General features: G+C 49.6%; 1 protein-coding gene across 1 annotated transcript; it reads right to left on the reverse strand.

The window, feature by feature from the left end:
• Positions 1-1,937: 1,937 nt before the first annotated feature.
• Positions 1,938-24,901, reverse strand: CD4 (CD4 molecule). The gene is made up of 10 exons (XM_065923245.1): positions 24,813-24,901; positions 17,605-17,711; positions 17,317-17,481; positions 7,655-7,813; positions 6,787-7,020; positions 5,442-5,780; positions 4,069-4,269; positions 3,224-3,342; positions 2,810-2,877; positions 1,938-2,520 (listed from the first exon to the last, which is right to left on the reverse strand). The coding sequence occupies exons 2-10, from the start codon at positions 17,651-17,653 to the stop codon at positions 2,490-2,492; spliced, it is 1,365 nt and encodes a 454-aa protein (XP_065779317.1). The 5' UTR covers positions 17,654-17,711; positions 24,813-24,901; the 3' UTR covers positions 1,938-2,489.
• Between the last annotated feature and the right edge of the window lie 324 nt (positions 24,902-25,225).

Consider the following 25,225-nt stretch of genomic DNA (forward strand, 5'->3'; position numbering starts at 1 on the left):
TCCGCGAGGCCGCTGGTACGGCCCGGGGAGGAGGACGCGTGTGTCACCCAGTGTATCTTTAAGGGCTGTTCCCAGGATGAGGGCTCACGCGGGCGTGTGCTGGAGGCTGCAGGAGTGAGGGGCGGTGGCCATGCTGGGGCTGCTTGTGGGATACAGGAGGTTGGGGGGGACGGGGGCTAGAAGGATGCACCTCCCCCTAATATACCGCTGCTTCCTTCTGGAACACAAACTCCACACTTGTGTGGGGGACACACACAGTTTTCACGCACACATCGCAGTTTCTCACGTGGCGCGCGCACACACTGCCCCTGCAGTCTCTCCTCTTCAGTAGAACACACACAAGCGCGCACACTCAGGGCCCTGTGGGGTGGGGAGGTGGCTAACCACCTCCAGAGGATTTTTCCCTCCCCAGGGAAACTTGGTCTGCTTCTTGGGGGGCAAACCTGGCAACCTGTCCTTTGGTCTGACCCCACAGATCAGAAGATTCCAGATCCCCAGGAAAGAGTCCACCTTTGCCTCCCCCTCAAAGGTTCCATCCCTGGGTCGGGAACATCCCCTGGAGGACAGCATGGCACCTCGCTCCAGTATTCTTGCCTGGAGAATCCCATGGACAGAGGAGCCTGGCGGGCTGCAGTCCATGGGGTCGCGAAGAGTAGGACACGACTGAAGAGACTTGGCACACAGTGTCTCCCCCACCCTTCTCTCTCTCTCTCTCTCTCTCTCTCTCTCTCTCTCACACACACACACACACACACACACACACACACACACACACACACACACACATAAGAGCCTCTTCCTTAAAGTTAACTCTGTTGTATTTTTCTCTCAGCTCAGGGGAGGCAGGGGTGGGGACAGGTCATGAATACAAGCAAGCCATGGGGACCCCTGTCGACTGCTGGGTGTTCTTTCTCAAAGAGGCAAATCGGAAGGAAAAGAAGGGAAAAGGGTAGGGATTGGAAGAGGTGATGAGAAAGGGAAGAGAGGAGAGTGGGGCAGAGGAGGCTGGGGATACTGAGAGAAATGGATCGAAAAGAGGAAGAAGAAGAAAACTTGTAACCCTGAGATTTTCTTGTATCCTGAGTCATTTGGGAGAAGGAAGAAGGGGGTGCAGGGTGGGGAGACTGAGGCCCAGGGGTATCACCCTTCACAGGAGGCGCCCTCAGAGGGCTGTTTCCAGCCAGTTTCCCACCTCTCCCCCAGGCAAAACTCACCTTCCAGAAGGTTCTGAGAGGATGAGTGGTGGTCCGTGGACACCCTCTCCCACAGGGCCTGTGCCCTGATTAGGAGAACTGCAGGTTTTGTTCCCTGCTAACAGGATTCTGCAGCCAGCAGGGGACGAAGGAGGGATTCTAGGCAGGGAGGCCCTCCTGCCTGATCCTGAACTCTCTGAGGCAAACTCCCTGCCAGGAAGGGCTCCCGTGGAGGGACAAGGGACATACCTGGCATCTGTGACCAGCCAGCTGCAGAGACCTGCGTGGTATTTTCCCTCTGTTCAAGAGATAGCAATGGAACTAGCAGTCAAGAGACCTGGGCTAGTCCACATACTAGCTGTACCTCTCTGTCTTCTGTTTCTGGTCTATAAACTGGAGATGTTAGTCTCGGTCCTGTCACTACCAGCCTTGCAGAATTTTTGTGAGGCTGAAATAGACATTGTTAGTCAGTCAGTTGTATCCGACTCTGCAACCCCATGGACTGTAGCCCGCCAGGCTCCTCTGTCCATGGGATTCTCCAGGCAAGAATACTAGAGTGGGTTGCCATTTTCTTCTCCACGGGATCTTCCCAACCCAGGGATCAAACCCCGGTCTCCTGCACTGGCAAGCAGATTTTCTAGCATCTGAGCCACCAGGGAAGCCCACAGACAAACAAAGGAACTGGTTTGTAAATAGAGCCATGCTGCTGGGGCGATAAGGAATCACATCTGTGAACAAGTGTGCCCAGGGTGCCTGTTTGTGCCCAGGTCAGGATGTGAGTCCGTGGTTCTGCCAAGGCAGAGTGAGACGCAGGCAGAATGAAATGCGGCTGGTAGGCAGTCAGGAGAAACCTTTGGATCTGAATCTGTCCTTGACTAGCTTGTGATCCTGGGCTAGTCCCTCCTCTCTCTGGTCCCAGGGTCCTCTCCCCGTACAATGACAGTCTTGGGCTTCATGCTGCAGACACCCAGCCTCATCCTCCAGGCCATGCTGGGCTGGTCCCTTGTGCTGCCCGGGATCCGAGCCAGTGGTGAGGGAGAGAGTGGAGAGAGAAGTCATCAGAGAAGGGTTAGAGTTGGAGTAGAAAGAAAATGGGGAAGAAGGGGCGAGCATCTGGAAGAGCAGACCCAAGGCGCCCTCGGCCAGGAGGGCGGGAGGCGGCCAGCGGGCCCGGCTACATTCATCTGGTCCCCAGGCCCAGGGGCCCGATAGGAGATGCGGGGGTGGGGTTGGGGTTGAGGGGCTGCGGAGCCAGGTGTGGAGGTTGCAGGTGAAAAACTCCTCCTGGTCGGGGCCTCAGGTGAGATTATAGGCCTTCTGGAGCCGGCTGGAGGGACGAAGAATAAGAACAAGTCTGTGCCTCCCAGCCCTTTGACTTCCAGGCCCTCTGTGGTTCCCAGAGCCTGCTTTTCCCTTCCAGCGCAGGGCTGGCTTCCAGCCACACCCCAGGCCCCCAACCCCTCACCTGGTCCTCCATTCTCCAGCCTGCTTCCTGCCTCCTAGGCCATCCCTACCCGCTTCTCTCCTCTGCACAGCCTCCCTCTAGCCTGCATCTCCTTCCCTCCTCCCTTCTCCACCCTCCCCTCCCTCTCCGCTCCCCCCTCCCAGTTCCTTACTGGGGGCACTGGCAGGTCTTCTTCTCACTAAGGAGCCTCTTGATTTGAGACATCCGTTCTGCCTGGCGCTATCCAGGGAGAAGGAGGCGAGTTGTGAGGGCCGTGGGCTTCTGAAAGGGAGCTGCCCCTTGGAGGGGAGGCGCGGGGGTGGGGATGGGGGGAAAGCTGGGAGGGGAGAGGCCAGGGCTGTGGCCGAGTAGGCCATCTGTCCCAGAATTGACTGTGCGCCTTCCTTTCTCTCCCTCCTCATGGGATCTGGGACGGGGCCCAGCAGGCAGTGAGGGAGTGAGCAGTGGGCAGAGGGAGCCAGAGGAGAAGTGGGTCACAAACACAGGACACCCTCGTGGCCGGACCGGCCTCAGGGTCTTGAGTGTCCTGTGGGGGTGCGAGGACGTCGGGGGAGGGCTCACTCACCCTGCGGTGCCAGCATTTAACACAGACAATGCAGAAGACAGTGAGAACCAATAGACATATGATTCCCAACACCACGGGCAGGAACTTTGGCCAGGCCTGGGTGAGGTCTGAAGGCAAGACTGCAAGACAGAGAGAGGCGTGCTCAGCTCCCTGCCCACCGTCAGGGCAAGGGGCACACAAGGGGGTCCAGGAGAGAGGGTCTCACTGCCCAGCCACACTTGGGTCTGGTCCTTGGGCTGAGAGAGCGAGGCAGGATACGTGGTCCCCTTAGGGGCCACCAGGACTAGAAGGGAAAGGCTGGGGAAGGATTTTTTGTTGTTGTTGTTGTTTTTAACATTTTATTTTTTGATGTTTAAAAATAAAATTAAAAAAAGACATTGTTGTGACAGTTTCAGGTGAAGAGCGAAGGAACTCAGCTACAGATATACGTGTATCCATTCAACCCCAAAGCTCCCTTGGGGAAAGGGTTTTAAGATGAGGTGCCACTCTGCTTTCTGGGGCGCTAGACCAACAGTCCCCACCCTTGCTATGCACACAAATGTCTGTACGTTTGGGTGTGCATGTATGTCTGGGTCTGAAGAGGAGCCAGGGAGGGGGGCTCTTGGTCAGGGGAGCCCCACTCCTGGGTGGGAGACTTTAGGGAAGTGGGAACTTGTAGGACTACGAGAGCTCAGGGCCACACCCCGCTTCACCTCATCAGCCCTGTGTCCTCGGCCCCTCACCTACCAGCCTACCCATCTCAGAGCAATTGGGAGGCTGGGTGGTCTCCACAAGTCCCGGGAGGGTCCCCCAGCTGAGGAGGCAGGGGCTTGGGGTTAGGCCATGGAACATGGACCCTGACTCACCGTTGATCTCGGATTCCAGCAGGACCTTGCCCCTGTCACTCAGCAGACACTGCCACGCCCCAGCCTCAGGCTCCAGCGCTGTCACCGACTTCGACTGATTTGAGCCCTTCATACTCTGGTTCCCCATCTTCAAGTTCAGGGTCAGCCTTGGCAAGCTGGGCCCCAGCACCTCACAGGTCAGACTGTTTGGGGTCTTAGTCACTGCAGAGGGACAAGAGCCTGAGACCGGGACCCTGGACCTCCAGGAATTCCATAGAGCAATGACGATGGTGCTTTATATGAGCACCACTCTGCTAGCCTCTCAGAGCACATTTTCATACAGTTATAATGGAGGAAGCACAGCTTCTGAGATCCAGCAGTCTTAGATTTGAACCCCAGCCCTGCTGCTTACAATCTGTGAGTCTTTAAAGAAGTTACTTCCCAAGCTGAAGTGAGGTGTTAGTCGCTCAGTGGTGACCGACTTTTTGTGACCCCATGGACTGTAACCCACTAGGCTTCTCTGTCCATGGGATTCTCCAGACAAGGATACTGGAGTGGGTTGCCATTCCCTTCTCCAGGGAATCTTCCCCACCCAGGATCGAACCCAGGTCTCCTGCATTGCAGGCAGATTCTTTACCACCTGGGACACCAGGGAGAGCCCCACACAACAGTTAAATGGAAAGATACACGCAGAGCACTTGAATGGGGCCTGGCTTGTACGAAACACCCAATCTAAGCCATTATTATTGGTGATGTTGTTATGATAATTAAGGAGGTAGGAGGGGAAGAACTCAGTATGACACCTGACATTGTCACCATCACTGTCACACTGTTATCCTCCCTAGGACAAAAATGACCCACAGAAGGGAGGGGCTTAGTCGGGATCTGAGAGGGCCCCGGCAGAGGCAGAACTAGAGCCTGGTTCTCAGTGAGGCCCTCGGGAATTCTAGTGGAGCTCACCCTAGGCCGGCTCTTGGATGTCAGGGAGGGACAGAGGAGTCCAACTTCAGTTTAAAACCAACCCCCAGGGACTTCAGAGTCTGCCTCCCAATGCAGGAGACGCAGGTTGGATCCCTGGTCAGGGAACTAAGATCCCACATGCGGCAGGGCAACTAAACCATTCGAGCTGCAACGACTGACCTGCAATGCTCTAGAGCCCATGCTCTGCAAGAGAAGTCCTTGTGCCTCAAGTAGAGAAACCCTGCATGCCACAATGAACCCAACATAGCCACATTTTTTTAAAAAATTCCCCCAACCAGAGGGCCCTTGATGGGCTCCATCAGGCATCCAGGGCCAAGGCACCCTCTTGAAGGGTCTATCATGACTTGGAGAGGCGCTGAGCCAGGTCCCTTGGTCCCTGACCCCACCCTTGCCGTCTCAGCCTGGCTCCTCACCTCTCATCACCACGAGCTTCACTTCCTGACGCAACGTCCCCTTGGTGAGATCCAGGGTCAGGATTCCAGAACCCGCGTACTGAGGCAAAGTCCGCAGCAGAGTGAAATGCAGTGGTAGCCTCTCCCCCACAAGGAACTTGAGGTCCTTGTGAGTCTTGAGCACCTTCACCTCTCTGTTCGTCAAGGTGAAGGTGACCCAGGATTGGGAGGAAGAATCCCCGTTCGCCTGCTCCCAACTCAGCTCCCCGCTCAGATTTTCATCCTCGAAGGTGAGTGGGAAGGAGAACTCCGCCTGCTCCCCCTCCTTCACATAGACTGTTTTGGGGGCCTTCTGGAAGGCTGGAGGGGGAGGGAGAGAACCTGGGTCCATACAGGGCAAGGCAGGCGCAGGAAAGGGGGTCAGATGAGTCCAAACACTTGGGCTGCCACTCGAGCCCTTCAAGTCCCTTCTACATCTCCTCTCTTCTCTCTGCTCTGCACCCCAGGGAGGTGCCACAGCAATGCCCCCTCCCCGGAGAAGCCCTCCTAGAACAGCCCAGCCACAGGGGTCCTCTCCCTCCTCAGGATCCCGGAGCACAGAGGGCATCTGGCCTGTACCACATGGGTACAACATTCATCACCCTTCTCGAGGTAAGCGCAGACACTGGCTGACTACATGCCAGGCGCTGTTCTAAGGGCACTTCGCACGTTACTTGTCCTCATGACACGACAAGGTAGGATAGATCATCCCCATTTTGCAGATGCAGAAACCAAGGCACAGAGAGTTTCAGTGACCTGCCCGGGGCCACACAGTCAAGTCAGAGCCAGGATTTCAGACAGAGTCCATGAACTTCATTACCACGCTACCCTCCTATGTGTCACGTGAGTCACCCAAAGGACAGGGTCTGGGGTAGCACCTGTCTTCTAGGCTCTCTTTTTTTTTTCCCTCCCAGTGCCTACTCAGGACTCTGAACCTGCAACATTGAGTTTCATCAGGGCTGGCTTGTTGCTGTGAGCATCTCTGAGTTAGTGGACTTGCAACTTTGTGGGAGGGGGAAGCTGAGGCAACCAAAAAGACAGATGCCCTTGACAGCCCTCCTATGGGGCTTCCTCCTGGGTTTCTGGGGTCCCTGACATCCTTACACCCCCTGTCCCTTCTTTCTTCCATGTTCGCTTCCCCAAGGAGTGGCTTGTGAGGAAGAGAAGGCCAGCGTGTCCCTTAGGGCAGACTTCTGCTCCAGGGGATCCTGGCTTCAGCCTCCCCCTCCCCCCCCCACCACTCCCCCCCTCCTCCTGGAGCGGAGCATTGAGGGCAGAGGGTCTGGCAGGCAGGGGGTGCCTGAGGGGGAGGGGGAGCCCCTCTTACCCAGCACCATGATGGGTATTTTGATCTCCAGTGTCTGCTGGCTCTGGAAGATAGTGCACGTCCAGGTACCACTGTCCTGCAGCCCCACCTGGGCCAGTGATAGGCTCTTGAGGTCTACCTTCCTATTATTCCCTGGATCCTTGCATTGCACTGAAGGGTTGCTCCCAGGGGGACTCTCCAAAGATAAGGTCAGGCTCTGTCCCAGCAGCACGCGGAAGTCCGAGCTGGCAGTCACTGTGAGGGGAGCAGGCGAACTGTGTCACCAACAGACACACACCATCTCCCCAAGAAGAGAAGAAGCCAGGAAGCCTAGGGTATTGCTCTGTTGTCTGTTTGTTGTTTCAGTTGCTAAGCTGTGTCTGACTCTTTGTGACCCCATGGACTGTAGCCCACCAGGCTCCTCTATCCATGGGATTTCCCAGGCAAGAACACTGCAGTGGGTTACCGTTTCTTTCTTCAGGGGATCTTCCCAATCCAGGAATCAAACCTGCATCTCCTGCATTGGCAGGCGGATTCTTTACCACCGAGCCATCTGAGAATCTGCAGTTACCCTTGTTCCAACATCTCCCTTCTGTCCACCTCCAGCCCAAGGCAGGGTCTCTGTCCCTTCCCGCTCACCTCTCTTCCTTGTCTCTCTCACTCCTCCCTCTGTCTCCTGCCTTTCCACCCCTGCATCTCCTGCTCGCCCCCAGGTCTCTGTCTCGCTTGCCTGACCCAAGGCCTGAGGTGCCACTGAGAAGACACAGTGGCCTGTCTGATCTGTCTTCAGACAGTTGAAATGCCAGCAGCTCAGGCCCTGGTTTGGGTGGAAGGATACGAGTCAAGAAGGAAGAGAAATTGGCTGGAGGTCCCAGGCTGCCCCACTCACATCTGAACACCTGCAGTTCCACCTGGAGCTTCTTGTTGTCCACTTCACAGGTATAAGTCCCCGAGTCGGTTACTTGGAGATTCTTGATGATCAGAGGAAAGGATCCTTGGTCCCACAGGTTTAATTTGGATTCCACTCGATGGCTCAGTTCACTGTTACCTGGGAGCAGATCCCGTATGGAGGAGGTTGGGGTACCCTGGAGACAGCGCATCCCTGGCAAGGGTGGTACCCACGACTCCTCTGATCTGAGTTGCTGATTTCCGATAGAATCTGCCCTGGTCCTAATCTGAGAACCCCAGACTGGCGAGGAGGTCCAAACACATTCCTTTACCTGGCCAGGACAGCATCTCACTAACCCCAAATAAAATCGTAACCTCCCTTAGAGAGCACCACACTCTGCATGTATGTGCGCTAAGTCGCTTCAGTCATATTTGACTCTTTGCAACTCCATGGACTGCAGCCCACCAGGCTCCTCTGTCCATGGGATTCTCCAGGCAAGAATCCTGGAGTGGGTTGCCGTGACCTCCTCCAAGGGACCCTCCCCACCGAGGGATCTAACCCGTGTCTCCTGAGTCTCCTGCATTAACAGGTAGATTCTTTACCACTGAGCCACCCGGGAAGCTCCACCAGCTCCTACAGGCCAACACTTTACACACATCATCTCAGGTAATCATCACAAGTCTGAGAAATAGGTACTGTTTTGCTTATCTTGCAGATAAGGAAGCAGAGGCTCAGAGAAATTAAGCAGTTGTCCAAACTCTTGCTTACACATCATCAGCAGGAACATAAACCAGTGCAATTTCATTGGAAAGTAATTTGTTTTCTTCTTATTTTTTAAGTTTTCATTGAAGTATAGTTGATTTAAAATGCTATGTTAATTTCTACTGTACAGCAAAGTGATTCAGCTAAACACATACACATAGCCACTCTTTTTAAAAATTTTTCTTCAATACAGGTCGTTACAGAGTATTGAGTAGAGTTCCTTGTGCTATACAGTAGGTCCTTCTTGGTTATCTGTTTTATGTATAGTAGTGTGTATATGTCAATTCCAATCTCCCAATTTATCTGTTCCCCTGGAAGGTAATTTATAATACTTCCAGAATTACGAATGCACATACAGAATGAAACGTCCACCATGAAAGAAGAGGTTAAATAAGTTAGACTCACCCTTTCAGTGGAATGCTATAAGAGAAGAATGAGGAGGCTGTTTATATTCTGAGATGGAATAATATCTGAGAAACACTGTTAACTGAATAAAGCAAGATATTTTCAAAGCTATCACTGTTTGAGAAGGAGGGAGAAAGTTATTTATCATCTATCTACCTATATTTCTATCTGTCTATCCATCTATCTTGTAAACGAACAAATATTTCTAGCCGTGAACACAAGGAAATGGTCGCCTTGGTTGTCCCTGGGGATAGGAAGTGAAACCCATGAGACAAGTGTGAGAGAGCTTTTCATTTTATGCCTTTTTCTACTGTTCAAATTTTGACTTCAGTAAGTGGTAGAGCCAGGATTAAAATTCAGTCTGTTGTGAGACTTCCCTGGTGGTCCAGTGGCTAAGACTCTGAGCTCCCAATGCAGGAAGTTCAATCTCTGGATAGGGAACTAGATCCAACATGCCACAGCTAAGACCTGGCACAAACAAATAAATAAAAATGAATATTAAAAGAGAAAAACTTCCACTGCATCCTTTGTCTGCTCAGAAGATAACCTCTTGCCTTCCTCCTGGCCCCACGTTTCCAGTGGCCCAAGGAATGACTTCATCTGGATGTCCTGACATCACCCCCAAACTCAACTGGTTACAAATGAAACCTAACAACCTTTCCCTAAAATAACTTGTCTTCCTTGCTTCCCTGTTAAAAGCTCTTCTGGGTCTCATCAAGACCCCCTTGTCCAGACTGTTGTATACTTTGTAAAAGCAATTCTACTTTGTGAAAGTTCTAAGAGTGTGAGAGAGTCTGGGATCAGTTCTTGGAGGAGACTAGTACAGAACAAAGCCTTAAAAGAAGGGTAGGCAGGGGACTTCCCTGGTGATCTGGTGGCTAAAGACTTCATACTCCCAGCGCTGGGGGCCTGGGTTTGATCCCTGGTAGGGGAACTAGGTCCCACATGACACAACTAAGAGTTCACATGCCTCAACTAAAGATCCTGCCTCAACTAAGTAAGATTCTGCCTGCCTCAACTCAAGATCCCGCAGGCTGGATGAAGACTGAAGATCCTGCATGCCGCAACTAAGACTCGGTACAGACAAATAAATAAATGTTTTTCTATAGAAAAAAAAAAGAAGTAAGCTAGAGGAAAGTGTTGCAGCAAGAATGTCTAGGAAGGGGGTAAAGTTTTTGGAAAGTCATACAGGCAGCCACCTCAAAGCAGTGAGGAGAATACCTGGGTGTGAGGCATCCGGCTGAGGAGCTGCGGGAAGCCATCCTGAGGGAATGAATGTCTGGCAGAGGCTCTTCCAGGCTGAGTCTAGTGGAATAGGGAGTGACTGGCCCTGTTGGGAGTCAGCGCTGCCGTAGGAGGAAGAGAAGCCAAGTAGGAGAGACCAGTAGCAAAGGAGTTGCCAGGAAGCTCCCCCTGTAACCCAGGGGAGCGGTAGGTGGCCTTGGCCAATGATGGCGGCGTTCCCTTGAGAACAAAGAAGGCGAAAGAACACATCCACCGGAAGGAATGGCCCTAGGCAGGGACTGAGGGGAAATCAGGGATTGAAGTGGGGGGAAAAAGTCCCACTCTGGTTCAGAAATTGGGAGCGGTCAGGAGAGTGATCCTGCTGTTGTCAGAGATCAGGAAGCTGGGGAGGGAAGCCATTCTGAAAGAAGTTCAGATCTTAGGAACAGAACAAAAAACATCGACACAAAAGAGGTGAGAATTTTTAGAAAGGAGCACATTGTTTCAAGCTCACAGGCGAGCATAGAAATGCAAATTAAAACAATGATGATATGTTTTTCAATTATCAAAATTAGCAAAAAATAAAAGAGAGAAGGTTTTAAATATTAGTATTCAGTGCCAGCAAGGGCTCCAGGGAAAGACACACACAGTGACATTATTATCTAGACTTACTGTAAATGGATAGAAACTTTCTGGAAGCAATCTGGCTGTATACACCAACTTTTTTTTTTTTAAAGCTCATATCCTTAACTTCATTTCTAGAACTTTATCCTTAATAAGTTTAAAATTCAAGCCAAAATGTAGGTACAAAAATAATAATTACAGTGTTCTTAATAGGGTGCAAGATTAGATGAAAAGATAATGGCTGCATATTAGAGCATACTAACTTGATGGACTATTAAGTGCGCACTAAAAATGACATTTACAAATAATTTTCAATGAAATGGAAAACATTCATAATATACACTTTTTAAGTTGTGTTAAGATCATCTTTACTTTTTTGGTTAGTTATTTGAACTACAAAAATTATACAGACTCACAGACTCAACATTTCTCTCCTTCCTTGCCCATCATCAATACTACTGCAAACAACTTAGTGTGGATTTCTTCATGCTTTTTTCTGTTTGTGTAGACATATATTGACACACATTGAATTTTCCTTTTTTTTTTAGTATCTATTTTTATTTAATATTAATTTGGCTACACTGGGTCTTAGTTGCCACATGGGGGATCTAGTTCCCTGACCAGGGATCAAACCTAGGCCCCTTGCATTGGGAACACTGAGTCTTAGCCACTGGACCAACCAGGGAAACCCCCACATTGAATTTTTAAATTAAAATGGGACTCTATTATTGATACATACATAGCTTACTTTCCACTTAACAAAATGTGCTTGACATCCTTCTAAGTGTGTGTGTGGAGCTTCTTCATTCTGTTTGTTTTGTTTTGACATTATGAAAGCTAATCATTTTACTCTGATGTTTCTTTAAACATTTTCTTCTGAGAAAATCATGCAGCCATAAGAAATAGCGCAGAAATATCTGGAATACCCTTGACCCAGCTCACCCCAAATGTAACAGCTTGCAGAATTATAGCACAGTATTGCTGCCAGAATATTGGCATCGACACAATTCAAGATGCAGAACATTTCTAGCACTATAAAGATGTTACCCTTTTCCAGTCAAATCCTATTCCCTCCCAGACCCCTTTGCCCTGACTCCTGGCAATCACTAATCTGTTCTCCATTTCTGTAACTTGTCATTCTGAGAATGTTATATAAATGAAATTATTTAGTATGTTATTTTGTGGGATTGGCTTTTTTTCCCCCCATACAGCATAATCCTCTGGCGAGTCATCTAGGTTGTGATTCAAAACTATAGTTCATTCTTTTCACTGCTGAAAAATAGTCCATAGCATGCATACAACCATTAAAGGACATCTAGGTTATTTCTAGTTGTTGGCTACTACTAATAAAACTGCTGTCAACAATTTTACACAGATTTCTGTGTGATCATTAAGTCTTTCTTTCTCTGAGGGGTAAGTGTCTAGGAGTACAATTGCTAGGTTGTTGCAAGTTTAGCTTTCTAAAGAAATTTTCAGGGCTTCCCTGGTAGCTCAGTGGTAAAGAATTCGCCTGTCAATGCAAGAGACACAGGTCTGATCCCTGGTCTAGGAAGATCCCACATGCCATGGAGCAACTAAGCTCATGTACCACCACTACTGAGCCTGTGCTCTAGAACCCAGGAGCTGCAACTACTGAAGTCCCCAAGTCCTAGAGCCCTTGCTACCCAACAGGAGAGGCCACCACCATGAGAAGCCTACACACTGCAGCTAGAGAGTAGCCCCCACTCCCTGAAACTAAAAAAAAAGCCTGAGCAGGAATGAAGACCCAGCACAGTCAAAAATAAGTAAATAAATTTTTTTTTAAATTGCTGAACTGTTCTCTAGAGCAGCTGTACCATTTTATACTCCCACCAGCAATATAAGAGTAACCAGTGGCTGCATCCTCACCAGCACTGGATGTTACCTTTTTTTTTTTTTAATTTTGGCCATTCTGATACATGTGTGGTGATATCTCATTGTGGTTGTGACTGGCATTTCCCTGATGACTAATGACAATGAACACATTTTCATGTGTTTGTTTGCCATCTCTATGTCCTCTTTGGTGAAATACCTCTTCATGTCTTTTGCTTATTTTCTAATTGGATTGTTTAGGTTTTTTGGTATTGAATTTTGAGAGTTGTGTTCATATTCTAGATAGTAGTCTTTGTTGGATATGTAGTTTGAATATATTTTCTCATATTTTATAAATTAAGACAATTTTCCTCTTCTCAATAGAGTCTTTTGCAGAGCAAAGTTTTTTTATTTTGGTCAAGACCAACATGTCAGGAATTCCCTGGAAGTCCAGTGGTTAGGACTTGGCACTTCCACCTCAGGGGGCACCAGTTCGATCCCTGGTTGGAGAACTAAGACCCCACAAGACGAGTGGAGTACAGCCAAAACATAAAAATAAAAAAAGATCAATGTATCCATTTTTCCTTGTATGGATTGTGCATTGGTATCTAGTCTAAGAACTCTGCTTAGTTAAGTCCTAGTTCATCTTCTGGAGGAAACATAGAAACTAATTAAAACAGTTGACTCTGAGGAAGAGAACCAAGTAACAGGGGATCAGGAGTAAGAGGGAGATTAATCGTCACTGTGTATCATCCACCTCAGCTCAGTTCAGTTCATTAGCTCAGTCGTGTCTGAATCTTTCCTGCCCCATGGACTACAGCACACCAGGCTTCCCTGTCCTTCACCAACTCCCAGAGGTTGCTCAAACTCATGTCCATCAAGTCAGTGATGCCATCCAACCATCCCATCCTCTGTCGTCCCCATCTCCTCCTGCCTTCAGTCTTTCCCAGAATCAGGGTCTTTACCAATGAGTCAGGTCTTCGCATCAGGTGGCCAAAGTATTGGAGCTCCAGCTTCAACATCAGTCCTTCCAATGAATATTCAGGACTGATTTCTCTTAGGATTGACTGGTTTGATCTTGTAGTCCAAGGGGCTCTCAGGAATATTCTCCAATATCACAGTTCAAAACCATCAATTCTTCGGTGCTCAGCTTTCTTTATAGTCCAACTCTCATAACCATACATGACTACTAGAAAAACCATAACTCTGACTAGATGGACCTTTGTCAGCAAAGTAACGTCTCTGCTTTTTAATATGTTGTCTAGGTTGGTCAAAACTTTTCTTCCAAGCAGCGTCTTTTAATTTCAGGGCTACAGTCACCATCTGTAGTGATTTTGGAGTCCAAGAAAATAGTTTGTCACTGTTTCCATTTTTTCCCTTCTATTTGCCATGAAGTATTGGGACCAGATGCCATGATCTTAGTTTTTGAATGTTGAGTTTAAGCCAAATTTTCACTCTCCTCTTCCACTTACCTCAAGAGGTTCTTTAGTTTTTCTTTGCTTTCTGCCTTAATGTGGTATCATCCGCATATCTGAGGTTATTGTTATTTCTCCTGGCAGTCTGGATTCCAGCTTGTGCTTCATCCAGCCTGGCATTTCACATGATGTACTCTGCATATAAGTTAAATAAACAGGGTGACAATATACAGCCTTGGTGTACTCCTTTCCCAATTTGGAACCAGTCCGTTGTTTCACATCCAGTTCTAATTGTTGCTTCTTGACCTGCATGCAGATTTCTCAGGAGGCAGGTAAGGTGGTCTGATATTCCTATCTCTTTAAGAATTTTCCACAGTTTGTTGTCATCCACACAGTCAAAGACTTTAGTGTAGTCAATAAAGTTGATTTTATTGACTGCACTATTGTAGATGTTTTTCTGGAACTCTCTTGATTTTCGATGATCCAACGGATGTTGGCAATTTGATCTCTGGTTCCTCTGCCTTTTCTAAATCCAGTTTGAACATCTGGAAGTTCATGGTTCATGTACTGTTCAAGCCTGACTTGGAGAATTATGAGAACTACTTTGCTGGCGTGTGAGATGAGTGCAATTGTGCTGTAGTTTGAACAGTCTTTGGCATTGCCTTTCTTTGGGATTGGAATGAAAACTGACCTTTTCCAGTCCTGTGGCCACTGCTGAGTTTTCCAAATTTGCTGGCATATTGAGTGCAGCACTTTCACAGCATCATCTTTTAGGATTTGAAATAGCTCAGCTGGAATTCAACACCTTCACTAGCTTTGTTCATAGTGATGCTTCCTAAGGCCCACTTGACTTAACCACCATGGTTACCTTAATACGGTTAACCACCGTATTAACATCTTTTTGTATAGTTCTTCTGTGTATTCTTGCCAACACTTCTTGATATTTCAATTTATTAAGATCTCTTAATGACTTAGTTGCTCAGTTGTGTCCAATCCTTTGTAACCCCATGGACTGTAACCTTCCAGGCTCCTCTGTTCATGGGATTCTAGGCAAGAATACTGGGGTAGGTTGGCATTTTTTACTTCAGGGGATCTTTCCAACCCAGGAATCAAACCCAAGTCTCCTGCAAGTCTCCTGCATTGGCAGGTGGATTCTTTACCACTAGCGCCATCTGGGAAGCACAAATAAATAAACTAAACTTGAGTCTCTGATTATTTTGTATCACTAGTACAAAAGGAGCAATAAATATTGCGTGCCTCCTAATGTGATGAAATTGGTAATATAAAACACCATCTATAAAATGGTCCTGTCAAAAGATTAAACGTGTGCACCTCAGTGTCCATGGCAGCACTATTTACAATAGCCAACACATGGAGGTAACCTAAATGTCCATCAACAGAGGAATGGAGAATGGAGGTATATATAATGGAATATTACTCAACCATAAAAAGAATGAAATAATGCTATTTGCAGCAACATGGATGGACTTAGAGATTGTCATACTAAGTAAATTTAGTCAGAAAGTGAGAGACAACTATCATATATCACATATATGTGAAATCTAAAATGTGATACAAATAAGCCTGTTTACAAAACAGAGGCAGATTCACAGACAAAGAAAACAAACTTACGGTTGCCAAAGGGGAGGAATGGCGTGTAGGAGTAATGGTGTATAGGAGGAATGGCGTGTAGGAGTAATGGTGTGTAGGAGGAATGGTGTGTAGGAGGAATGGTGTGTAGGAGGAATGGTGTGTAGGAGGAATGGTGTGTAGGAGGAATGGTGTGTAGGAGGAATGGCGTGTAGGTATAACTGAATCACTTTGCTACACACCAGAAATGAACACAACACTGTAAATCAGCTATACTTCAATTTTAAAAAAAGATTGGCCTATAATGCTTTGTAATATAGAGTACAGTTATTAAATAAGTCACTGAGAGAAAAATGAACGTGAACTTGATCATGTCTCTAGATCTAATCTCTAGGAGATTTAAGGGACAGAGACACATGTTAAATGCTACCACAGTGTAAAACTTACAGGACAATTGCCTGGTTTCTTCAAATATTAGTTGCAAGAGGGGGTGGAAAAAGGAGAGTAAATGTATAAATTCAAAGAGATTTAAGGGCCATATCAAGCAAATACCATGCATAAATTTTTATTTGAATTCTGATTCAAATAGACCAAATGTAAAAATAATATTATGAGGCATTTGGGAAAATTTGAATGCTGGATATTTTTTGTCATTAAGGAATTAATTTTTAAGCATTGATGATGGTATTATAGATGTGTTTTTTAAATCCCCATATAGTTGATTAACAATGTTTCAGGTGTACAGAAAAGTGATTCAGTTATATGAACCAATATCGCTCATGAATTGATCATTGTTGAAGCTGAGAAGGATACATAGGGGTTCATCATATACTTACTCAACTTCTATATACATTTGAATTAAGAGAAAATGTCAAAATAAGCAGTGAAATGCAAATAATAATAAATCAAATAAACTTATAAAGAATAAATACATTTCACACTGGTGGCATTTTTCTACTTTTGACTCATATGACTTTCTCCCATTCAATAATGTATTGAATATTAGAAGCCATACCCAGAAGAAAGAAGTTACTTAAACAGGAGGGTAAAATTTATGTGAAAAAATAAGATTGCAAAATAATGTTCCTAAGAAGTTTTGAAATCTTAATTCTTTCCACTTTGAAAGCTAGAAAAAGACTTCCCTGGTGGCGCAGTGGATAAGAATCTGCCTGCCAGCGCAGGGGACATGGGTTCCATTCCCGGTGGGGAGAGATCCCACATGCTGAGAAGCAACAGCCCGTGTGCCACAGCTGCCGAGCCTGAGCTCTGGAGCCCACGTGCCACAACTCATGAAGCCCTTGCCTAGAGACTGCGCTCCACAACAAGAGAAGCCTCTGAAATGAGAAGCCCACACTAGAGAGTAGTGTGGCCTAAACTAGAGAGTCGCTCCCCGCTCACCAGAGTTAGAGAAAAGCCCAAGCAGCAATGAAGACCCAGCCAAAAATAAATAATTTTTTAAAAAGCTAGGAAAAAAAATTCTGTTGCTCTTAATGGAAGTAAACAAAGTATCATCATTGGTCTGTAACAACAATGTTCATGAAATCATGGGTTTCATATGATAGCTATTTTTCTAATATCCATCAAAATAAGGCCATCAATATTAAAATAATGAAATTATAATAGACCACCAGAAGCCATTTCCCAGCCCACCAGTAGCTAGCAGAGGGCGGTTCTGGACTTGGGGAGTCCCTGAGACTCTGGTTGACGGCAGAACCCTCCAGAACCCCAGCGTTTACTAGGAGCCGGGCCCTGCCACAGGCGTGTTCATTCCCCAGGGCTCTCTTCTCTAAACAGGGAGCAGGGCCCACCTACCTTTGTGTAAGAAGTAGCCATAATACCCCAAAATCTTGAGCTGGGAAGAATCTTTCCAGCTGAAGGCCAGTTTCTTCTTCTCAGAAGCCTGGCAGGGCAGCTCTGCCTGGTCTCCTGCCTTACCCAGCACCACTGTTTTTCCCTGAGTGCCAGCCAGGAGGATCACTAGGTGGAAAAACAGGGGGGTCAGGCCTTGAGGCTGTGGTTGCCCCATCCCCCACCCGGCAGTCCCCAACCAGCCCCTCCTCCCAAGTCACCTGCACCTGGACCCCAAGTCTGAGCACTCACCCAGTTGCAACACCAAGAACAGGTGCCTAAGAGAAGTCCTCGGGCACATTGCGGCTTTGCTGAGGCAGGCAGGGGGCCTGAGCCTTCCCCCAAAGAAAGGGCAGGGCCTGGGGGAGACACCAGTCAGCAGTTAGCAGGCATTCACCTGGCTGGGTCCCCTTCATGACCCAGACAGCCACGCGGGAACCTAGACGTGCAGGCCTCTGAACAAGACACCCATGGGTTACGTGCCACGCATGCTGTGCCCAGGCCAGCGGTGGGTTTTTTGCCAGGGGGAACCAGAAAAGGATTCTCAAAAGACTTCCCTTCGTGGTCCAGTGGTTAAGAATCTGCCTGCCAACGCAAGGGACACGGGTTCAATCCCTGGTCCAGGAAGATTCCACATGCCATGGAGCAACTAAGCCCTTGCACCACAGTTACTGAGCCTGTGCTCTAGAGCCTGGGAGCTGCAACCACTGAGCCCATGTGCTATAGCTACTGAGGCCGCATGTCCTACAGCCCATGCTCCACACAAGAGAAGCCACCAGAATGAGAAGCCCTCCCACCGCAGCTAGCGAGCAGCCCCCACTCCTTACAACTAGAGAAAGTCTGTGGCCAACAACGAAGACCCAGCATAGCCAAAAATTAATTAATCAATCAATGAATTACAAAATAAAATGAGTGAACGGCCTTTGGTGCGAATGAAAGTTTTTTAAAAAGAAGAAGCCTCAGAGAAGGTAGCAAATTGGTAGGAACTGGGACTAGGGAGTCAGGCCAGGTCATGAAGGTCCCAGAGTGCCATGACCCTGGGCGCTCGAGGGAGCTTTACTTAGAGAAGGACAGGAGTAGACTTACAGGATGGATCCCTCCAGCTGCTGAGCAGAAGAGGACCTGGAGGAGGTCAAGCATGGGAGGCAGGATCGCAAGAATCCTGGTGAGAGAAGATGAGGCCTGAACTCAGATAGACAGACTTAAGGGAGGAGTTCTGAAAGAAAACCCCCAGTTCCTGGGGTCTGATTTGGCATGAGGGGTGCAGTCAGGGAAAGGGCAGAGGGTGATTCCCTAGAAGGCCTCTGAGTGGGACAAGCAAAAAGGTGATGCTCCAGAGTTCCTGCGGGCTTGGAAGACAGACAGGGCCGTGAGGGAGGGGGTCGCAGAAGGGCTCTGCCTGGACCTGGAGGAATGGGCGGCACTGGGTTGGAACAGTGATTCTCCACGTGTGATCACCCGAGAACTTGTGAGACAGGCAACCTCTGGGGCCCACCCTAGACCTCCGGGATCAGGAGCTGGGGTTGGGTGCAGCCGTCTGCATTCACAACCCTCTGGGGGACTGGTGCACACTCAAGTCTGACAACCCCGAGCCAGCTGGAAAGGAAAGGGGAGGGCACCCCAGCACAGTCTGCAGAGTCGGGGTGGGGGGGAGTGTGTGGCTCTGGAGGGAAGTCTTGGGGGATGGAGCCTGATCTCGAGTCTTGCTGGACAGGCCAGAGAGTTAGGGCTTGGCTCTGCAGGGCGCTGGGAACCGCTGCTCATTTTGGAGTAGAGATGTGACGAGGTCTTTGAGAGCTTTAGGAAGCTCAATCAGATGGTAAGGGGACCAGATGACACGGAGGAAGTAGAGTCAAAAGGAAGGCCACCAGACAGTGCCTCCCAGGCAGGCGGGACCTGGCTCAAGTGTCTTTGAGGGGGTGGTGGAGGGTTGGACTAGAAGTCTGGGAGACTAGCAGAGGCAAACTATTACATACAGGATGGATAAACAACAAGGTCCTACTGTATAGCACAGAGTGCTATATTCAATATCCTGTAATAAATCATAATGGAAAAGAATATGAAAAAGAGTATAGTATGTATAACTGAATCACTTCGCTGTACACCAGGAACTAACACAACATTGTAAATCAACTGTACTTCAAATTTTTTTTTTTAAGTGTCTGAATTTGGCCCCAGATTGAGGGCGGGCCTCAGAGCAGTGACAGCCTTGGGGCTGTCAGCACACACCTGGCGCGCAGCTTGTGTATCCAGACCTACTTTTCTCTCCCACCCCCACCCCAGCCTGGTCTTTCTCTCTGCTGGAGACCACCTTTCAGTGAGCTGTCTGCTCTGAACTCCCAGAGTCTCCCACTCTGAACTTGACTCCCTTATGGGCACATCCCACCTTCTACCATACTTTCAGTTCCTGCCTTTCCTCCACCAATAGTCAATTTTAAGGGAGATCAACCCTGAATATTCATTGGAAGGACTGATGTTGAAGCTGAAGCTCCAAAACTTTGGCCACCTGATGCGAACAGCCAACTCATTGGAAAAGATTGAGGGCAGGAGGAGAAGGGGGTGACAGAGGATGAGATGGCTGGATGGCATCACCGATGCAATGGACATGAACTTGAGCAAACTCCAGGAGATGGTGAGGGACAGGGAAACCTGGCATGCTGAAGTCCAAGGGGTCGCAAAGAGTTGCACACAACTGAACAATAACAACTCTCCTCCACCAACTTGATCTCTAGGCTGGAGATGATGGTCCAGCCAGCAAGGCCAACGCTGGCCCCATTTGGAGCTCAGAGAAGGGCCTTGGGATGTGTTTGGTTAACTTAAACCGAATTGAATTGAACAGAGAAGGGAAATCACTGATTACTTTTTTCTGGACTCAACATGGTAATTCTGTTACTAAAAAGTGTACACACCCAAACCTGGCCTGGATGACACCAAGTCATCCCCATCCACACGGCCTACTCTTGTGCCCGTCCTCTCAGGCATTCTCTTTTCTTTCTTCTTTTTATTTTTAATTGGCGGATAATAGCTTTACAATGTTGTGTTGGTTTCTGCCATACATCAACATGAATCAGCCATAGGTATACATATGTCCCCTCCCTCTTGAACCTCCCTCCCACTTCCTCCACCTTCTTTCTTTTATTTTTTAAATTGTTTGACCACACACGAAGCATGTAGGACCTTAGTTCCTAATCAGGGATCAAACCTGCACCCCCCTGCATTGGAAGCACAGAGTCTTCATCACTTGACCAGCAGGGAAGCCCACACCCCCAACCCCCAGGCATTCTCCATGGTCTCTGCCCTGTTCTCCACAGGGAGGCGGACCACTGCACACCTTATACACTGTGTCACCCAGGCTCCCTCGGCCTTCAGCTCCTAGTTGGGGTTGGCCAATGGGAAGCACCCACAAGAGATGAGAGGGCTGGGGAGAGAGGTTGGGGTGTTTTATCCTTGTTCTCTCCTGGCTCAGGGCATATTTTCTGGCATCAGCTGTATTCACTCCTTTGCCCTTTCCTTCCCATGGTGACCACAGCTCTTGCCAGGTGGCCCCCTAATAGCAACTCAAGCCCTCACTGGGTTCCAAAAACACCAAGTTGGCCCTTTTCCCTTCAGGATTCTGCCCACTGCTTTGGCATCTGGTGCCTCAACACCTCTTTCTGCAGGTGGTCTTGAGCCATCTGAGATGGACTCCATTTCCTGCTGGCCAATGATCCATGATAAGGAGGCAGCACTTGAGTGCGTGCTAAGGGCTTGACCCTCCTAGTGAGGTTTGGGCAGGGGAAGCCTCCTCTTCAAGAGGTGTTGAGGCACCAGATGCCAAAGCAGTAGGCAGAGTCCTGAAGGGAAAGAGCCAACCTGATGTTGCTTGAAAGAGGAACTACTCAGGGCCTAATGCCTGGTAGGAACTTGCTAGAATTTTTTTTTTAAACAAGGGAAATAAGAAGAAAAGTGGTCAAGAAGGAGGTTTGGGGGGTTCCCCTGGTGGTCTAGTGGTTAAAAATCTGCCTTGCAATGCAAAGGACACGGTTTGGTCCCTGGTCAGGAAAAATTCCACGTGCTGCGGAGCAACTAAGTCTGTGCGCAACAACTTCTGAGCCTACGTCTAGAGCCCAAGCTCTGCAATAAGAGAAGCCACCGGAGTAAGAAACCCACGCACCACAACTAGAGAGTAGTCCCTGCTCATCGCAGCTAGAGAAAGCCTGCATGTGGCAACAGAGACCCCCCCACAGTCAAAAAATAAAATAAATAAATAAATCTTAAAAAAAAAAAAAAAGAAAAGGAGGAGGAGGTTTCCAGGAAAGGAAGAGGGAGGCTAGGTCACGGGTGAAGTTGTTTACTAGTTGGCCTGGGACCACAAGGCACATAGCAGGAGGCTGGGGTGAGAAAGTAGGGCGGGGCACTCTTACATCTGAAAGTAGGTCCCACTGTCCGCCCATCCTAGACTCACCGTGTCCTGGGTGAGCAGAGAATAAGGGAGTCTCCATGTGAGATGCCCTTCCCTGAGGTTCAGAGTCAGCTTAGACGCCTGAGCAAGACTAGGGCCACTCTTGTCCCTCCCCGGGTGTGGTCAATTTTTCCTCCCCACTCCGTGATCCTGGCCTCAGTGCAAGGCCCACTTACCACCCCCAGTTCCCTGTGTTGCCCCAACCCACAACCCCAGGGCTCAACTTGGTCGGTGGAGGAGGTTCTGGGTTTCCAGCTGCTGTTTGCTTTGATGCCTGGGGCTTCCGCTGCCGCCCAAGAGAGCTGGCCTTTGATCCCCACATCCTCAGCCTCCCCAGAAGCGCTCTGCCCCGGTACAGTAGCATCCTGTACACTGTACACCGCAGGCTCCTGAGGCCGGCGGGAGGGCCCACGGGTCCCCGAGGCCTTGGCTCCTCTCTCTCTCCCTGTTTCTCTGCTCACAGCTGTGCTTCCCCTCACCTCTACCTTCAGCTCCCTGTGTCTGTCTCTCCTCCTCTGCTAGGAGGCAATTCTAGCTCTCTTGGCTCGCCTGCAGGGCCCCTTGCTTCTTCCCCCTCAGAATCCCCTCTTTCTCCAGCAGCCCCTAAGCTCCAGTCCCTCCTGGCCTGGAAACCAGCATCCTGGCCTCTGGGTGGAGGCCTGCAGTCTCCCCACAAGCTTCTGTGTGAAGCGAGCCTGCAGACTACAGTCTGGGGCCCAGGATAGATGCCAGAGAGATGGCTGTGGGGTGGACAAAGGAAAAAGGACAGATTCTGCAGAGGAACACATAGAAGAACCAAGGGAGGATGATGGGGGGGGGGGGGTGGGACAGAAAGGCAGGGAGGGACCCAGATTAGCTCATTAAAGCAGCAGCTACATTTACACAGTCCACGATCACACACAATGCCCCAGGTAGCAAAAACGAGGTAGGGCAGACGGAAAGAAGGAGATTCTGAGACACAAGACACAGGCCTGGAGCAGGACACCGAAAGAGAGGCAAGGAGAGGTCAAGGTGGCAACCCACTGCTTGCCCTCGGTCCCCAGCCGCCCCCCACCCCGGGCAGGGCTGAGAAGCGAGGCTCGGGGCTGGGGGAGGAGGGCACAGCCCACCGCAGTGACAGTCTGTGGTCCCGCAGGCACTTTTATCTCCTCCGCACGGCCCCCATCGGCCCCCTCCAGCCCGCCGCGGATGTGCCCCCCACTGCACGCGCCCCGTCTGCTGCGCTCCGGCTTCGTGCGAACTTAACTTCCTAGAGACTTGGTCCCTCCAAGGGACCCTTGTGGTTCGGTGGCTGCAAACCTCCACCATCCTCTCCTTTGCCTCCGTCGCCCACATGGGGGGAACGGAGCGCCCCCTCTCCTTCCACGATCCCCGGAGGGGTGCAGAGCCGACCTCAGCCAAGGAGCCCACAAACCCCAGCCCCTTGCTTGTCCCCTCCGCACACCCACCCTCATCAAAGGCATTTCAGTCAGCCAAGACTCGCGGAGGCTCTAAAGCGGCCAGGCCCTTGTCTACCCAAATCCGTGATGCCATGCCAGGGCCAGGATCAGGGCCCAAGGCCTATGGGGCTTCTGCCCAGACCAGTTGATGGGAGGGAGTCTTATCTCAAGTGGGCCTCTTCTGCCTGAGTGCCCCCACACTGAAGGAGGGAGACATCCCACGGTTCTCTGGGAACCCCTTCTTCTGAGGTGAGGAGGGCGGCCATTTTGTTCCAGCCCAGACTCTACACAGCACAAGAAATTGTCAAACACGCAGTGAGGCGACCTCCCCGGCATCAGGCTCTACCCTCAGTCCTGCATCCCGAAAAGCCCACCCCGAAAGGGCAGGACATTCAGGAAGAGCTGTCCCACCCAGAGCGCGATGTTTGAGTGAGTGACAGTGGGGCCTTTCTATTCTGAGGGATCTGACTGTAGGGAGGAGGCCCCCATCCACACACACACAGAATCCGGCCAGGATGGGAGGACAGTGGACACCCTGGGGAACAGGGCTGCAGGCCAAGGAGGCCTCAGGAGAGAGGAGAGGACTGAGGACGTGGAGGTGGGAGGCAGGGGTCCTTCGGAGCGTTCTGCTAGAGAGGTATCACCTCCTGGGTGTCCCCCACACACCCCACCAAGCCCAGGGAGGGTCTGCAAATCCTTCTCTAACGCCCCCACCAGCCTCCTTTCCTAGAGCAGCTGAGACACCTAACACTAATTTCTCAGAACCAATTTTTCTAATGACGTGGTGGCCTAAAAATACGTATCTCTCCCTTTTACCGCATGTCATACCCAGGAGTTAGGTTTCACCCCCTTCTCAGAATTTTAGCTTTCAATCATCTCATTAATCATTTTAAAGCTAAAGTGGAAGTGTCTTTAGATATACTTTTCAAAAATCCTAAAAAGGCACGAAAAGCAAACAAAAGTGTAGAAACATAAACTGAGAGTCGAAAGAGGCTAAATCAGTCATATGGCTTGTGAAATGCTGCAAATGTGATTTCTGGTGTGAGTTTTTGGTGAGTGAGTTATTGGGAAAATCAATTTGAAGGGAGAAATGTCTCTAGACCAGGTTCTACTTCTCTTTCTCTTGCTTTTACATTGTTTTTTCTTTTCCTTTCTTTTTCCTAGGCCTCCTTCCTCTTTTAATATTTGTGGGTTCTTTCTATGTCTCTTCCATTTCTTCTTTCCTCTTTTTTTCCTTCTTTTCCCCTCTCCCTGTCTTTATCTCCTCTACTGCCCATGACCAGTGGCCTTTTTCAGCCCGGGGCCCTGAAGCGCCCATTTCTTCTCTGATCTCCAAGTCCAAGTCGACACCCTTCCGCCCCGGGAACTGAGCTGTGTGCAGTGGGGCTGTGAAGAGAAGCATGGCAGAGTCCCTTGGCTTCTGCAAGCTCACATTTCCAGGGGGAGAGTGTGGCTCGGGAAATGCCAGAGAAGGTTGCCGGAGCTCTGGGCAAGACCTGTGATGCCAACACATCTCCTGCCTCACACCCCTCCCCTTCCCGACCCTCAGAAAGGAACGAAGCCTGGTCTGTCCCTCTTACCTCCCGGCCTGGGTCTCTCTTCCCTTCTGCTTCTTGCACAGGTGTGTCTCTGTGAGGGTTGGGAGCAGAGCCACTGGGGAGGGTGCCTGTTACTTCTGCAGGCAGAGATACGCTTAGACGGAGAGACAGGAAGCCTGGTAGCGAGTCTCCTCCACTCCCCAGGCCTGGGCCAGCCCCCAACGTCACCGTCTTGGGCTGGGGTCCCCACCCTCTGCCTTTTGGGGAAGATGTCAGAATGAAAATGACAAAGTCAAGGGAAAAAGTTTAGCAGAACCCGGCCGGAGCCCAAAATGTGGTCCCGTGTCTCGGTGGATGGCAGGAAAAAGCGTCAATGTGCTTTTCGTGGCTAGCAAGAAAAACATTGATTGGATCAGTGATATTACAGTCTGGCCAGGGCTTCAGAGAAACAAGAA

Source organism: Muntiacus reevesi, chromosome 1, assembly GCF_963930625.1.
Source record: "Muntiacus reevesi chromosome 1, mMunRee1.1, whole genome shotgun sequence".
Classification (NCBI taxonomy): domain Eukaryota; kingdom Metazoa; phylum Chordata; class Mammalia; order Artiodactyla; family Cervidae; genus Muntiacus; species Muntiacus reevesi.

Bases quoted from the DNA above. Each gene is read 5' to 3' on its own strand.
- CD4 (XM_065923245.1), bottom strand. From the start codon at position 17,653: ATGTGCCCGAGGACTTCTCTTAGGCACCTGTTCTTGGTGTTGCAACTG. The intron at 7,021-7,654 runs GTGAGTGGGGCA...CTCCCCTCACAG, and splicing joins GGAACTGCAGGTGTTCAGAT to TGACTGCCAGCTCGGACTTC. The intron at 5,781-6,786 runs GTAAGAGGGGCT...CTCCCCCTCCAG, and splicing joins AATACCCATCATGGTGCTGG to CCTTCCAGAAGGCCCCCAAA.